Source organism: Canis aureus, chromosome 6 (assembly GCF_053574225.1).
Source record: "Canis aureus isolate CA01 chromosome 6, VMU_Caureus_v.1.0, whole genome shotgun sequence".
Lineage (NCBI taxonomy): Eukaryota > Metazoa > Chordata > Mammalia > Carnivora > Canidae > Canis > Canis aureus.
Genome location: NC_135616.1, coordinates 75466296 through 75480610, shown reverse-complemented (window position 1 = coordinate 75480610; position 14315 = coordinate 75466296). Strand labels below are relative to the sequence as shown.

At 35.5% G+C, this 14315-nt stretch overlaps 1 protein-coding gene across 2 annotated transcripts in view; it reads left to right on the top strand.

Annotated features, from left to right (window-relative positions):
* The window catches only part of ASPM (assembly factor for spindle microtubules), a 71413-nt gene extending 67457 nt beyond the window's left edge, over positions 1-3956 (top strand). For both annotated transcript variants that reach the window (XM_077902336.1, XM_077902335.1), the window contains exon 28: positions 1035-3956. In XM_077902336.1, coding sequence (XP_077758462.1) covers positions 1035-1137 — 103 coding nt within the window. In that variant the 3' untranslated portion in view covers positions 1138-3956. The remainder of the gene's footprint in view (positions 1-1034) is intronic.
* The last annotated feature ends 10359 nt before the right edge of the window (positions 3957-14315 follow it).

The window sequence follows — 14315 nt, the reverse complement described above, 5'->3', positions numbered from 1 at the left end:
ATGGAAATGTATAACGTAGTAGAGAGTTATGTGAGAAAGATGGATGAGCCCCCCTCTGATGGATGTTATTTTCCTAATGAAGCATGAGATTATAAGCATCAGCTCAAAAGCAGACCAGAGAGGGTATGCAGAGACATTTGAAGAGAAGAAAGGAATAAAATGATCATCTTGGGGAAAGAGGAAGGAAGCATACTAGGCAATTGCAAGCACTCATTTAGTTTTGTAATTATTGACATAAAATCAATCAGCCTGTTTCTGCAGTCTTTCTTTTCCTCCTGTTCAGCTATACGGGAATGGAGAAGTCTGATATTTGGATTCAACTTGGAATCCAAATAGAACTTTCCATATGAATTTAATAGGAAAGAGAAACAATAGAATGAATGAAATTTGCCAAGAGGATTCTATTGGTGGACCTACACTAGATAAGGAGGGAAGTGATGTCAGCATTATGATGAGTGATAGGTACATGTTGAGGTCAATGAATTAGAGATCTCATGGGGTGGAAGATTAAATACAGTAGATGTATTAAATCAAACAACATGGATGAATCAGAAGTGGTGGGAGAATGGCAGTCTCAGATTGAGAAGTCAGTGGTGTGGTACTTGCTGACGACGAAGGCTATTATGTGATCATGGAAGATGGAGTCAATTGAGGTAGAACAGAAGGAAAGGGGGACAAAACTGACAGATGAGATTGTTGGATTTGGGGCTAGCTACAAGGATGTTGAAGTTACTGAGAATGGTGGCAGGAGCCGAGAAGACCAAGAACCAAGTTACAAAGAACAAAATACCAGGAGTTTATTAGAAGACCAGAAGGCAGTAGTAAGAGAGCTAAATAGCATAAGCCTCAAAGGAGGAAGGATGGTGAGAAATAACCTGACAGTGGTAAAAGGCAGTAACCTCTCAAACAGGTGAGACGGTTGTAAGGAATCTGAAGTGTTCAGGAGTGGCCACATTTTTGTTAAGACAAAACAGTGAAAGTAACTCTTTTAAGGGAAGAACTTTGTTAATCCAAGATTTTTATTCTTTTCACAGACTTAAACCAGACTGGGTTTTGAGAAGAGATAACATGGAAGAAATCACAAATCCCCTACAAGCTATTCAAATGGTGATGGACACACTTGGCATTCCTTACTAGTAAATGATAACATTTTCAGTATGTACCGTAAAAAATACTAAAGCTAATCATGAATGTGTAAAGTGTTTTTGGCTCTCCTTTGTACAGCTTCTAAAATCTGACTCTGTATTAAAATTAAAAAATATATATATGTAACAATAACTAAACTGTTTCATAATCTGTTGTTCCTTTTATTATTTTATAGCTTTATGCATGTTAGAAACTGCAATGTCATAAAATATTTCTAACACTATTATTCATGTCTTTTGTCTTAAAATATTATATTAGTCTGAATATAATCATATTCCAAAAGAGAAAACAATAGCTTATACTCTCATTTTATAGATAAATTGAAGCATTTTTCTAAAACAAATTTTGGAAATAAAAGAGTCTGCAACACACTTAGAAGTGACAAGAAGATAAAATAATCTCACAATGCTCTAGACAACATCTCCATTTATTTCCCTGACTAACTGGACCATCCAGATAGGCTAGTGAGCTCCTTTAGGGAAATTAAATTCAATCTGCCCCTTTATATATATACTAAAAGCCCTTCACTTTGAACTGATTGGAGTTATAATTTGACCGAAAAAGAGCATTTTGTTGCTTGTAAGAGAAACTTGTCACCAAAATCATATACATAGACCTGATCATGATTAGGTATTGAAACCTAACTTGTTATTCTCAACAGTTTTGGGTCACTATTACTAGTACTAGGCCACTGTGATTTCAGGACCACAGAAGCCTATTCAAGTGGCTGTTTGAAATCTGATGGCATCCCGAAGTCTGTTTGTAAATGAAAGCCATAAAAGTTTTTAACTTTAAATGAATCAGTGGTAGCTAAAAATGCAGAGATCATTTAACTGGCTTACTAATTTGTTAGAATGAGGATTAAATCTAATTAGTCTGAAATTGGCTGAGATTTGGTTAGGATGGCTCTAAAGACCATTTTGGTGTGTTAGAATATATTGAAATTCACTGTAGAATTTTTGTTACTTCTTTGCCATTTTTTTCTTTCAATAAAGTGTAGGAATTCTTAGTATTTTTCAAACATTTTTGCTGACTCTCCCAATGCTTTGCTTTTCTCAAAATTTCATTTAACAAAATCTTAGTATAAGAAATCCTGGTAAATTATACCACCAGGGTATAATGTTTATTGCTATTAATTTAAGATGGTTATGACCAAAAAGTATTTCTATATAGTATACTGTATACTATACTATATACTGTAGTATATGTCATATACTACAGGATACTATATGACTTCCAGATGTTAAAATTTTTTCTATTGTTGAAACTCAGACTAAATTTTTTTTTTTTTAAGATTGGTTTATTAGAGTGCACATGCACAGGAGGCGAGGGGCAGAAGGAGAGAGAGAGAATATCTCAAGTGGATTCCCCACTAATGGGGAGCTCTTTCCCACAACCCTGAGATCATGACCTGAGCTGAAACCAAGAGTTCAACATATAACCACTGAGCCACCAAGGTGCCCCAGACTAAATTTTTAAAAATTTTATATAATATCCTACATTTATTTATTATTTACATTCCTTCTAAGCTATGTGATAAATCTGTATCAGGATTCTAACACCTGAAAGCTAAAAGGCCTGTCTGTATATTTGTTGGTGGTTTGGAGGACTAGCTGAGAAGTAATTAAACCTTTTACTTTAGAAGTACCTATTTTCTACAGAGATATACTACATTATATTAAAGAAGGAAAATAAATGTATTAACTGCAATCTAATTTTCTTTTACATGAGTTTATTAATGGTGAAGTTAGAAGAGTTTCAAATTAACCTTCTTATTAACTGTTATTAACCCAATGTCCAGTAGATGTCATTATGACCATACGGTGTCATTTTTTTAAATTTAGTTTTAAATGTATGAACAAATATATTGTTATATAGCTATGATTTTTGGAAATAAAATCCATGCTTTTAGATCCTTGGAAAGTTTTATCTACATACCCCTAATACAGCTTGTTATTCCTATTGTATTTTGGCTTCATGCTTGAGAGGAATAAATTCACAGTAGGCATTCTGTATTCAGAATTATTTTTCTCAATAGGTGATTTTTTTCCCCAGGTTTATTATCTTTATAACTTCTAAATTTTTGCCTGTAGCAATGAAAGCCTTGTACATTTACATTTACTAAATAAGAAAATACTATCTTTTGGATTGCTTATTGCTAATAGCTAAATTTGCTAATAGGCTGGCTTGCTTTTGGGTTGGGAGAAGCTTGAAATCACAATCCCAAAATCAAGAATGATATGCTCTACTAACTGAGCCATCCAGGTGCCCCATCTAATAGGCTTGCTCTTAATTTGTTTATTGTTCAGTCATTGATTCTCATCATAAAGAAAGTGATCATCTATAGTTCCTCTTTCAACAAAGATTTCCTATGAAAAGACTTTGGTGATAACTTCTTTATTATTTCTCAAATAATTCAGAGAAATACTTATATATTTGAGTATGTGTAAAAATTTCCAACCCATGTAAAAGGAAATATTCTAAAAACTTACTAGTTTCAAGAAATATTTATGGAGCACCACCTAAAATAGCTTCTGAAGCTTGTATAAATTGAGGACACCTTTTTACCTAAAAAATTTATAAAAGCCTATTTCAGAAACAGATCTTACAATGTAGAGATTCATTGTATGAATATTTCACTATTACTTCAGAAAATTTATTTGTAATACTGGTATTTTTTAAAATTATGATCTAAATGAAAACAAAATGAATTTGGTCGAAACTTTGCCCTTGCTATGCCAAAGCATCATTAAGTTTCATACCTGCCAAACATTGTTTGAATATTTGAAATAAATTCTTCTTGCTGTCAATCTTTGCAATTGATCTTTATCAAGGTACATTAAAAGAGTAGTCCAATAACATATTTACTTTCACAGTGTTACTAAAGACATAGGTTTACAATGTTGCTCAGGGTCTTCCTCCTACTGTTACTTTCTCTTTGAGGCCATCTGAATTCCATTGCCATTTTCCTAAAATACCTTTTAATTCCATCCATGTTCATATTTGCTGTAAAGGAAGTACTGACTACTGGTAAGCAGCAGCAATCTTCTACCCATCAACCCAGGCAGCTTTCCCAGGGAAAACTCGTCTTCATTCAGAGCCTCACTGTCAGCATGCTGAGTTTGCTCTTTAACAACCTCCATATTGTGCAATTTGGGGATACTGTTAATTTCAGATTACCTAGAAACCAATCAAGGAAATTTAGATCACAAACGGTGAGCCGAAAGGTAGCTAGATACTGGTATTCAAATCACAGAGGGTGTTGCATCACATTTCCAGTTTGTCCAAGTGGAGATTGGACAGACTCATAAATCAGCTGGAATCCAATTTTCCTTTTCTGGGAAAAAGGGGTCAAGTGGCTACTGACATTAGCCATTAGCACCAGAGCAGAGAGAGACAGCTAAGAGTATTTTCAGGTAAAACTCTCTTGTTTGCCAAATCTCCTGTTCCTTTTTATTGCATACTCTTTCAACCCAGACCTTCCTCCCCTGGCTCGGTTTTACTAATTACCCTTAGAGCAGACAATAACATCAGTCTTACCATGTCCTCCCATTTGTCCTATTCCCAGGGAGATTGTTAGATTTGACAAATAAAGAATTATAGGATTGTCCTTGCTGCTTAGTAAGGGGACTGCATACACCCCTAATTTGGCCGCATAAGGTAAAAGATGTGATGGCTCTGATGTTCCTTTAGGAGCACGTACTCCCAAATTTAATGGTATGAATGTTGGGTCTTGTGACTTGATGGCATGCCCCTCTAGTACACAGCAGTGCAGCACCAGTCTCGAGACAACTGGATCAGTCAAGAGAAAACATTGTGTGAGTGAGGATCAAAAAAAAAGTGGTATAACTCCATCCACCACCCCCTCTTTCTCGTTTTCATCTCTGATTCTAGATACTTTTCCAGTAGAGACTCCTCTTTGCTCTTTGTATCGTATTGAATGTGTAAACAAGGTCACTGAATTGACTAAGCCAGCTCCTCAAATCTTTCCTCCTCCTGATTTATTTGCCCATTACGATTTTCAATGAGACCACTGTTTTGAGGCTATGAAGCAATGCAGTGTGTCCCACCAATATGTTTCTTTGCATATTTATACATTGGTAACATCCTCAGGAACACTTGCTACAGTCAAACATCCTTTGGAATATTCTATACCGATGAGTAGGATGAGTAGTATTCTCTCATTGTGTTTTAGTTTACATTTCTCTAATCCTAATGATGATGAACATCTTTTCATGTGTTCTTTTGCCAGCCATATGTCTGATGAAGAGCCTGTTCAAGTGTTTGTCTACTTTTTTTTTTTTAGATTTATTATCTTAGTGTAAGTGAGTGGGGGGAAGGGCCAGAGGGAGAGAATATTTCAAGAAGACCCTTGCTGAGCGCAGAGCCTGACCTGAGATTCAGTCCCACAATCCTTGAGATCATAACCTGAGCCAAAATCAAGAGCCGGAAAAAAATAAAAATATAAATATAAATCAATCAATCAATCAAGAGCCAGTCACCTAACCAACTGAACCACTCAAGCACCCTAAGTCTGTCTTTGTCTACTTTTAAAAACAGGGTGGGTTGTTTTCCTACATTTCAAGAATTCTTTATTCTGGATAGAAGATAAATTTATCAGATAAATGACTTGCAAATATTTTCTCCTTGTCTGTTACTTGTCTTTTCATTCTCGTAACAGTGTCTTTTGAAAAGCAGAACTTCTTAATTTTGATGAAATCTACCAATTTTTCTTTTATTCATTTATGGTGTTCAGTGAGAATGGTGAAAATTAACAAGACAGGGAACCACAAATGTTGGAGAGGATGTGGAGAAAGGGGAACCCTCTTGCACTGTTGGTGGGAATGTGAACTGGTGCAGCCACTCTGGAAAACTGTGTGGAGGTCCTTCGAAGAGATAAAAATAGACCTTCCCTACGACCCAGCAATTGCACTGCTGGGGATTTACCCCAAAGATACAGATGCAGTGAAACGCCGGGACACCTGCACCCGGATGTTTCTAGCAGCAATGTCCACAATAGCCAAACTGTGGAAGGAGCCTTGGTGTCCATCGAAAGGTGAATGGATAAAGAAGATGTGGTTTATGTATACAATGGAATATTCCTCAGCCATTAGAAACGACGAATACCCACCATTTGCTTCGACATGGATGGACCTAGAGGGTATTATGCTGAGTGAAATAAGTCAACTAGGAAAGGACAAACATATGGTCTCATTCATTTGGGGAATATAAAAATTAGTGAAAGGGAATAAAGAGAAAGGAATGAAAATATCAGTGAGGGTGACAAAACATGAGAGACCCCTAACTCTGGGAAATGAACCAAGGGGTAGTGGAAGGGGAGGTGAGCGGGAGGACGGGGTGACTGGGTGACGGGCACTGAGGGGGGCACTTGGCAGAATGAGCACTGGGTGTTATGCTATATGTTGGCAAATTGAACTCCAATAAAAAAAATTAAAGAAAAAGAAGACAGTGGGCTATGCCAGGGCATTTCACTCCTGGACACCTATGGGAATCCCACATGTTCTGCCTCCTACACCATAAAAAATAATAATAATAAAAATAAATAAATAAATAAATTTATGGTGTTGCATCTAAAAACTCATAACTCAAAGTTACAAAGAATTTCCACTATGTTTTTCTACTAGAACTTGTGTCATTTTGGTTTGTATATTTTCTGAACCATTTCAAATTAATTTCTGCATATGGTACAAAGAATGGATCAAAGCTTGTTTTTTTTACATATGGAAAACCAATTGCTCTAGCCTCACTCATAGATATGGCTATTCTATCTCCACTGCGTTGAGTTGCTTTTGCACATTTGCCAAAAATCAATTACCCATTTAAGTATTGATCTCTTTCTGAATTCTTTTCTTTTCCACTGATCTGTTTATTTTTATGCCAGTATTATGATGTGTTGATTACTGTAGCTTTAAAAGAAAGCTTGAACTCAAGTAGTTTAAGTCCTCCAACTTTGTTCTTTTGCAAAGTAGCTTTGACTATTTTAGGTCTTTTGCATCTTCATATGAAATTTAGATCAGCTATTAATTTCCTCTGTTTACTTTTAATTTCATTTGGCCTTCATTTTCTAATTCTTAAAAAGTGAGTCATTGTTTTGAAATCCTTGTTTTCCAAGATAAGTAGTCTGTGCTTTAGATTTACCTCTAAGGATTACTTTAGCTGTATCTGACAAATTTTGATGTAATGTTTTTCATTTTCATTTAACTCAAGTACTCTCTCTTTTGACCTCTTGTTTGACCCGTGGATTATTTACAGATGTGTTTAAATAACAAATGCTTGCAGATATTCTAGATATCATTGTTTTGGATTAGTAATTTAATCCCACTCTAGTATTTTTTATTATTTAAATTGAGACTTGTTTTATGGCCCAGAATATAGTCTCTTTGATAAATCTTTTATGTGCACATGGAAAGGATGTCTATCCTGCCATCATGTAGAGTGTGCTGCAAATAGTAAGTAAATCAAATTAGGTGAGAGTGTTGTTCAAGACTTTTGAATACTTACTGGTTTTCCGTCTACCTGTGTCAGTTACTGAGAGATGATTATTTAAAATCTTGGACTATAATTGTGGATATGTATATTTCCCCATGATTCAAAAAACAAAAATTGATTAAACTACACATGTTTTCAAGCTCTTTTATTACTTATAGAGATGTTTAGGATTATTATGTTGTCTTGATAAATTGAGCATGTTGTAATTACGGAATGAACTTCTTTATCCTTGGTAATATTCTCTGTTCTAAAATCCATTTTATTTGACTTAATATAGCAACTCCTGTTCTCTCTCTCTTTCTCTCTCTCTCTCTCTCTCTTACATTTGAAAAATATTTAATTGCGTTGAAATACACATAACATAAAATTTAACATTTTAACCATTTTAAGTTCATTGGCACTGATTGCATTTACATTGTTCTATATTCCAGTTCTCTTTTGATCATTGTTAGCATGTGTATTAGTTTCTTTTTTTTTAAATTTTTTAAAATTTATTTGTGATAGTCACAGAGAGAGAGAGAGAGAGAGAGAAAGAGAGAATGAGGCAGAGGGAGAAGCAGGCTCCATGCACCGGGAGCCCGACGTGGGATTCGATCCCGGGTCTCCAGGATCATGCCCTGGGCCAAAGGCAGGCGCCAAACCGCTGCGCCACCCAGGGATCCCTGTGTATTAGTTTCATACAGCTTTTATAACAATTACCACAAAATCATTGATTTAAAGCAATAGAAATATATCCTTCCACAGTTTTGGAGACCATCTAGAACTAAGGTATTGGCAGGGCTGCACTCTCTCTCTCGAGGGCTCTGGGAGAGAATCTGTTCCTTGCTTCTTCCAATTTCTGATGGCTTCAGATGTGCCCTGGCTTCTGGCCACATCACTCCAGTCTCTGCCTTTGTGGTCACATTGTCTTCTCCTCTTCTGTGTAACTTCCCTCTCCCTCACTCTTACAAGGATATTTTTCATTGGATTTAGGGCATACTGTGATAATCCAGAATGATCTCAAGATTCTCAACTCAAATACATCTGCAAAGACCATTTTTCCAAAAAAGGTCACACCAAAGACATATCTTTTTGGAGCCTCCGTATAGCCCACTACGGTACAGTCTATCTATCCACAGTTTACTTTTAACCTATTTGTATATTTGTGAAAGATGGGTTTCTTATTGAATGCATCTAGTTGGGCCTTTATATTTCAATCCAATCAGGCAATCTCTGCCTTTTACGTTGGATATTTAAAATTTTTACAGTTAATTAAATCACTGATATGGCTAAGTTTAAATCTGCCCTCTTGCTGTTTATTTTCTATTCATCCTATCTGCTTCCTCCCCCCCCCCCAACTACCACCTTTATCTTGTTTTCTGACCTGTTTTGCATTAAATAAATAGGTTCTTTTTTTTATGATTTTAACTTATATACCTTATTGGCTATTACCTGTAACTCTTTGTTATGTTATTCTATTGATTACTTTCAGGTTTTTAGTAAATATCTTCAACCTATCTCAATCCATCCATAAGTAATATTAAACCTGCTCATGTATTAGTATAAAGACCTTAAAACATACTACCTTCCCAAAACATTTCTACCTTCCCAACCTTTGTGCTATTGTCAACATTTTACTTTTAGTATAATATAAACCCACAGTAAATTATTTTTGTCATTTTTGCTTTAAACCATCAGATATCTTCTTAAAATATTTAAATAATCTAAAAATCTTTAAAATTGTTCACATGGGTACGTTTTGAAGTGCTCTTCAGTTTTTATGTAGATCCAGATTTCCATCTGGCATCATTTTCTTTGTGCCTGCTTTAAGCTGTTAGGCAGGACCAATTTTTCCCTACCACTGGGGTAAAAACCTGAGAGCTCTATGAATGCCATGTAAGTCATGAAGTGTCCCACTCTGACTTGTGAGAACAGAAATTCTCCCTCCCTAATCCCAAATGGACTTCAGGCATTCCTCCCTTTGATCTCAGGTGATACCTTCCATGGCCTCTGACATGTTTTTCACCCAGATATTCTTGTCGATGCTCAGCTAAAAACCTAACATGAATGCTTTGCAGATCTATCTGTGCAGCTCTCTTCTCTCCTGACTTTGCACTCTGAATCCTACCTGCTTTGGTTTCATAATTCTCAGTTCCATCTCCTCACCTCAGGAAGACCACTATACTCTGTAATGTGGAGGAAACCCTCAGGCAGTAACCTGGGGTGATAACTGGGCTCATCTCATTGCCTAACCTCCAACGCCTTAAAGACTATTGTTTTTTAAATTTTGTCTATTTTTTTCTTTAAGTTGTTTCAGTGGGAGAGTTTATCCAGTTCCTGTTACTCCATCTTGGCCATAAGCAGAAATCTGACCAATAAGTTTTTGCTCCTTCCTGTCTACTTTCTTGTCTTCGTTTATGATAATCATGTTTGAGTTTTTTGTAATTACTTTTATCCCTTTAATCTATTAGTTACATATTTTTTAAACATTATTCTGTTGGGTTAACCTAGAAATTTTAATACCGAACCTTGAGTAATGCTAATTAAGTAGGCATTATTACCTCTACAACTTCCTTAAAAGTCCTAGAAACATAAGAGCACATTTCGTCCATTTCTTCACTCCTGGCTTTTGCATTATTGATGCCATGCATTTTAATTCTACATATTTATTTGCCATGTAAGCATTTCGGTTTTCTTTTGGGCAGTCAATATTCTCTTATACTTACCCATAGACTTAAGCTCTTTCCCCCACCTTTTATTCTTTGCTATTATTTCCTTCCTGAATTTTCATGTTTCATTTATCATTAGTCTACAGCATTCCATTTAGCAGTTCTTTGGGCAGAGTTCTATTATTGACATACTCTTTACATTTTTATCTATTTGAAAACATCTTTATTTTTTGAAAATGTTTTTGGTAGTTATAGCATTCAAGGTTGGCAATTATTTTCATTTAACATATCAAAGATGTTATTCCACTTTCTCCTTGTGAGGACTACATTTATTAGATGCTCACATATATTCTATAGCTAGGATAGCTAAAAATATAGTACTAAAAGACATGAGTAGAGTAGATGCTGAAACATACAAGAATTTAGCATATCACAAAGGTGGAAATTCAGATCCATGGCAAAAAACATGAATTATTTGATGAGTAATCAGAATAATATGGCAACTCTCTGGGAAAAATGAGCTTGTGGGGCACCTGGATGGCTCAGTCAGTTAAACATCTGCCTTCAACTCAGGTCATGATCCCAGGGCCCTGGGATGGAGCCCCATGTCTGGCTCCCTGTTCAGCGAACAGTTGGCTCACTCCTTCCCACTGCTTGCACACTCTCTCTCAAAAAAAATCTTTAAAAAAAAATGAGATTGCATACTTATCTGACTCTGTTCAGAAAGATTTGTTTTATATTCATTGACTGAAATTTAAACCAAAAGAGTGTCATAACATACCATGGCAGTATTAGAGAGAGAGGGAGAGAGACCGCCTGCATGATTGTGGGGGAAGGGACAGAGGAAGAGAATCTTTCAACAGACTCCCCATAAAGTAAGGAGCCTAGACGCAGGACTCAATCCCACCAATCTATGAGATAACAACCTAAGCCCAAACCAAGAGTCAGATGCTTAACTGACTGAGCCATCCAGGCACCCCCAAGGCAATATTTAAAAAAACAACAGCAACAACACAATATTGTAGTAATTCTAACTTTAACACAAATCCCATAATCTTGAAGGAAAAGATTAATTGATTAACTTGCAAAATCCACCATAACAAATATAAAAGATAAATAGCACACCAGGAAAAAAAAATTATGTGACTCAAAATCACAGACCAATTCTATTTTTTTTGATCTATAAAAAGTTCATACAAGCCCACAATAAAAAGGTCAACACTTTAATAGAAAAATGAGTAAAATACATGATGTTGATGTGTCCAATTACTGATGATATTACCTCTTCTCACTTTGATAAGGTGGTACTTGCCAGGTTTCTCCACTGCAATGTTACTGTTTCTCCCTTTGAAATTGAAAAATATTGAGAGAGATTTATTTTTTTTTAAAGATTTTATTTATTTATTCATGAGAATACACAGAGAGGAGAGAGAGAGAGGCAGAGACACAGGCAGAGGGAGAAGCAGGCTCCGTGCAGGGAGCCCGACATGGGACTCGATCCAGGGTCTCCAGGATCACACCCTGGGCTGCAGGCGGCGCTAAACCGCCGAGCCACCAGGGCTGCCCTGAGAGAGATTTAAAGATGGCTTTCAAATTTATGTAAAAGCCTTCAATCTCACAGAGAAATATAAATTATACTATGATTATGTTCTTACAAATCAAATTACTCACATGAAGTATTTAATAGCACTATCGGTACTGTGGGAAAATGTTCTCTTGTATTTTGCTATTGAGAGAGTTGGTTGGTGTAATTTCCATTAGAAAAATTTACTACCAGTATTTATCTGCATCTAGGGATTTATTGTACTTATAGATTCACACATGTACAAAATGGCATGTGTAGTACTAAACATTGCAGAAATTTTAGCAATAATAAAATTTGGTAGATAACTTCATTATTCAACAATAATGAATTTGATTTAAATTATACATCCATATAATAGAAAACTATGTCGATCTGAAAAACAAATCAGAAAGTCACTTAGGCATTGCTGTAGAATGATCTCCAATCTAAACTAAGGGAAAAGAAACTAAGTGAAAAAAAGAAGGTATACATTTGCTTATATATGCTTAAGATAACTCTGGAAAAATGCATAAGATAAGGTGGCATTATGTATCTTTGCAGAAGGAAACTGGGTGGCTGAGGGACAAGTGTGGGATGGAGACTTTTCACTGTATACCCTTTGAAGTTAATACCAGGTAAATATAGTTTCAAAAAAATCAGTATTTTAAAATTACGTTGTTTGACTTTGTTCTTACCTGGAATAAAAGATATCTTCCAGACTTTTAATTTTTGAAACATGAAATACACTTCCTCATTTAGTTTCATTTTTAAATGCAAGACACTTACTATATAAATTACTAGATGATGGTAACTTTGATTAAAAATTCAGATATTTAATTTTGATATCTCAGTATATATTTTAATTTTAGTTTATTTTTATTTTTTAAGATTTTATTTACTTATTTGCAAGAGACAGAGCATGAGCAGGAGGGAAGGACAGTGGGAGAGGGAGTAGCAGACTCCCCACTGAGCAGAGAGCCTGACGTTATTTGACCCCAGGACCTCAAGATCATGACCTGTGCAGGAGGTAGATGCCTAACTGACTGAGCCACCCAGGAGCTCCTATTATAACTTTAAAAAGAACTTTCTTTGATCCTGGCTTAATACTCGCTAGCTTTGTGTGTTTTGACAAACCAACTTCAATACTCTCTAAGCTTCAGAGTACCCGTTTATGAAATTTAAGCAATAAAAAGGAATGAAGTACTGGTACACAAAACTACATGAATAAATCCCAAACACTACGCTGAATGAAAGAAGCCTTACCAAAAATGAGTATTTGTATTTTCCATGCATATGAGATTCTAGAACAGACAAATATGATTAGTGGAAAGGTCAGAGCAGTGGTTATGTATAACAGGAGTCAGGGGGAACTTGGTAGCAGCCTGAGGTATACTGGTGAATGCATTGTTCAAGACCCATAGACTATACCTTTGACAGTTGCACATTTCTTTATAAATTTCATATCAAAAGAACAATCTTAAAAAATACTGAGCTTAAGCTAATGATATGTTTGCTTATGTATTTAGGGGGGCATGCATAGCTACCTGCAACTTGCTTTCAAATACATCCAAAAAATGAATGAATAGATGGATAAATACGTGATTTTGAAAGCATAATACAATGTAATGGTAGAATTCAGGTGATAGCATCTGATATTTTTCAAATTAAAAGAAAAAAATGAAAATAAGCAGAGGTATATCCCTAAACTGGAAGTCACTCAAATGTCCATGAACCATAGAGTGGATGGATAAATTGCGGCATATTAACAGAATGAAATACTACGCAGAGGAGGAACTGTCTACTGGCCCCACAAAGCTATAGATGAATCTCACAAGGAAAATATTAAACAAAAGGAGTGAGACATAAAAATACTGCATGGTTCCATTTATGCAGTGTAAAACCAGGCAAAACTGATCTACACCGTTACAAATCAAGATAGTGTCTCAAATTGGCGGTGGGCATATGCAATGACTTCTGGGGTGCTGGGACATTCTATTTCTTACTGTGAAATGTGTTCAGTTTGTGAGAATTCATTATTCTGTGCTATTATGGTATTGTACTTTTCTCTTAATATATTTTAATAAAAAGCTACAAAATGAAAATAGTAACAGCTCTCACCTCACCATATTATTTTGTAGTTTACATTAAAAACTGTTAGAATGTAAGCTCCCTAAGGACGGTGATTTCAATCTTTTTTCTTCACGGCTATATACCCAAGATTAGAACATGACCTGGTATATCATGATCACTCAAAATATTTTTTATAAATGAATAATAAAGCACAGTGCTGATTTAATCACCTGCCACAGATTACAAATGCTCTAAACATTAGACAATACTATCAATAATACAATTTTATCATTGCTTGAGATGAGTAGGTCATATTTCTCTTTAAGCAGTGCATCCTAGACAGCACTGTATTTTAACATGAGGTTTCCATTATCTCA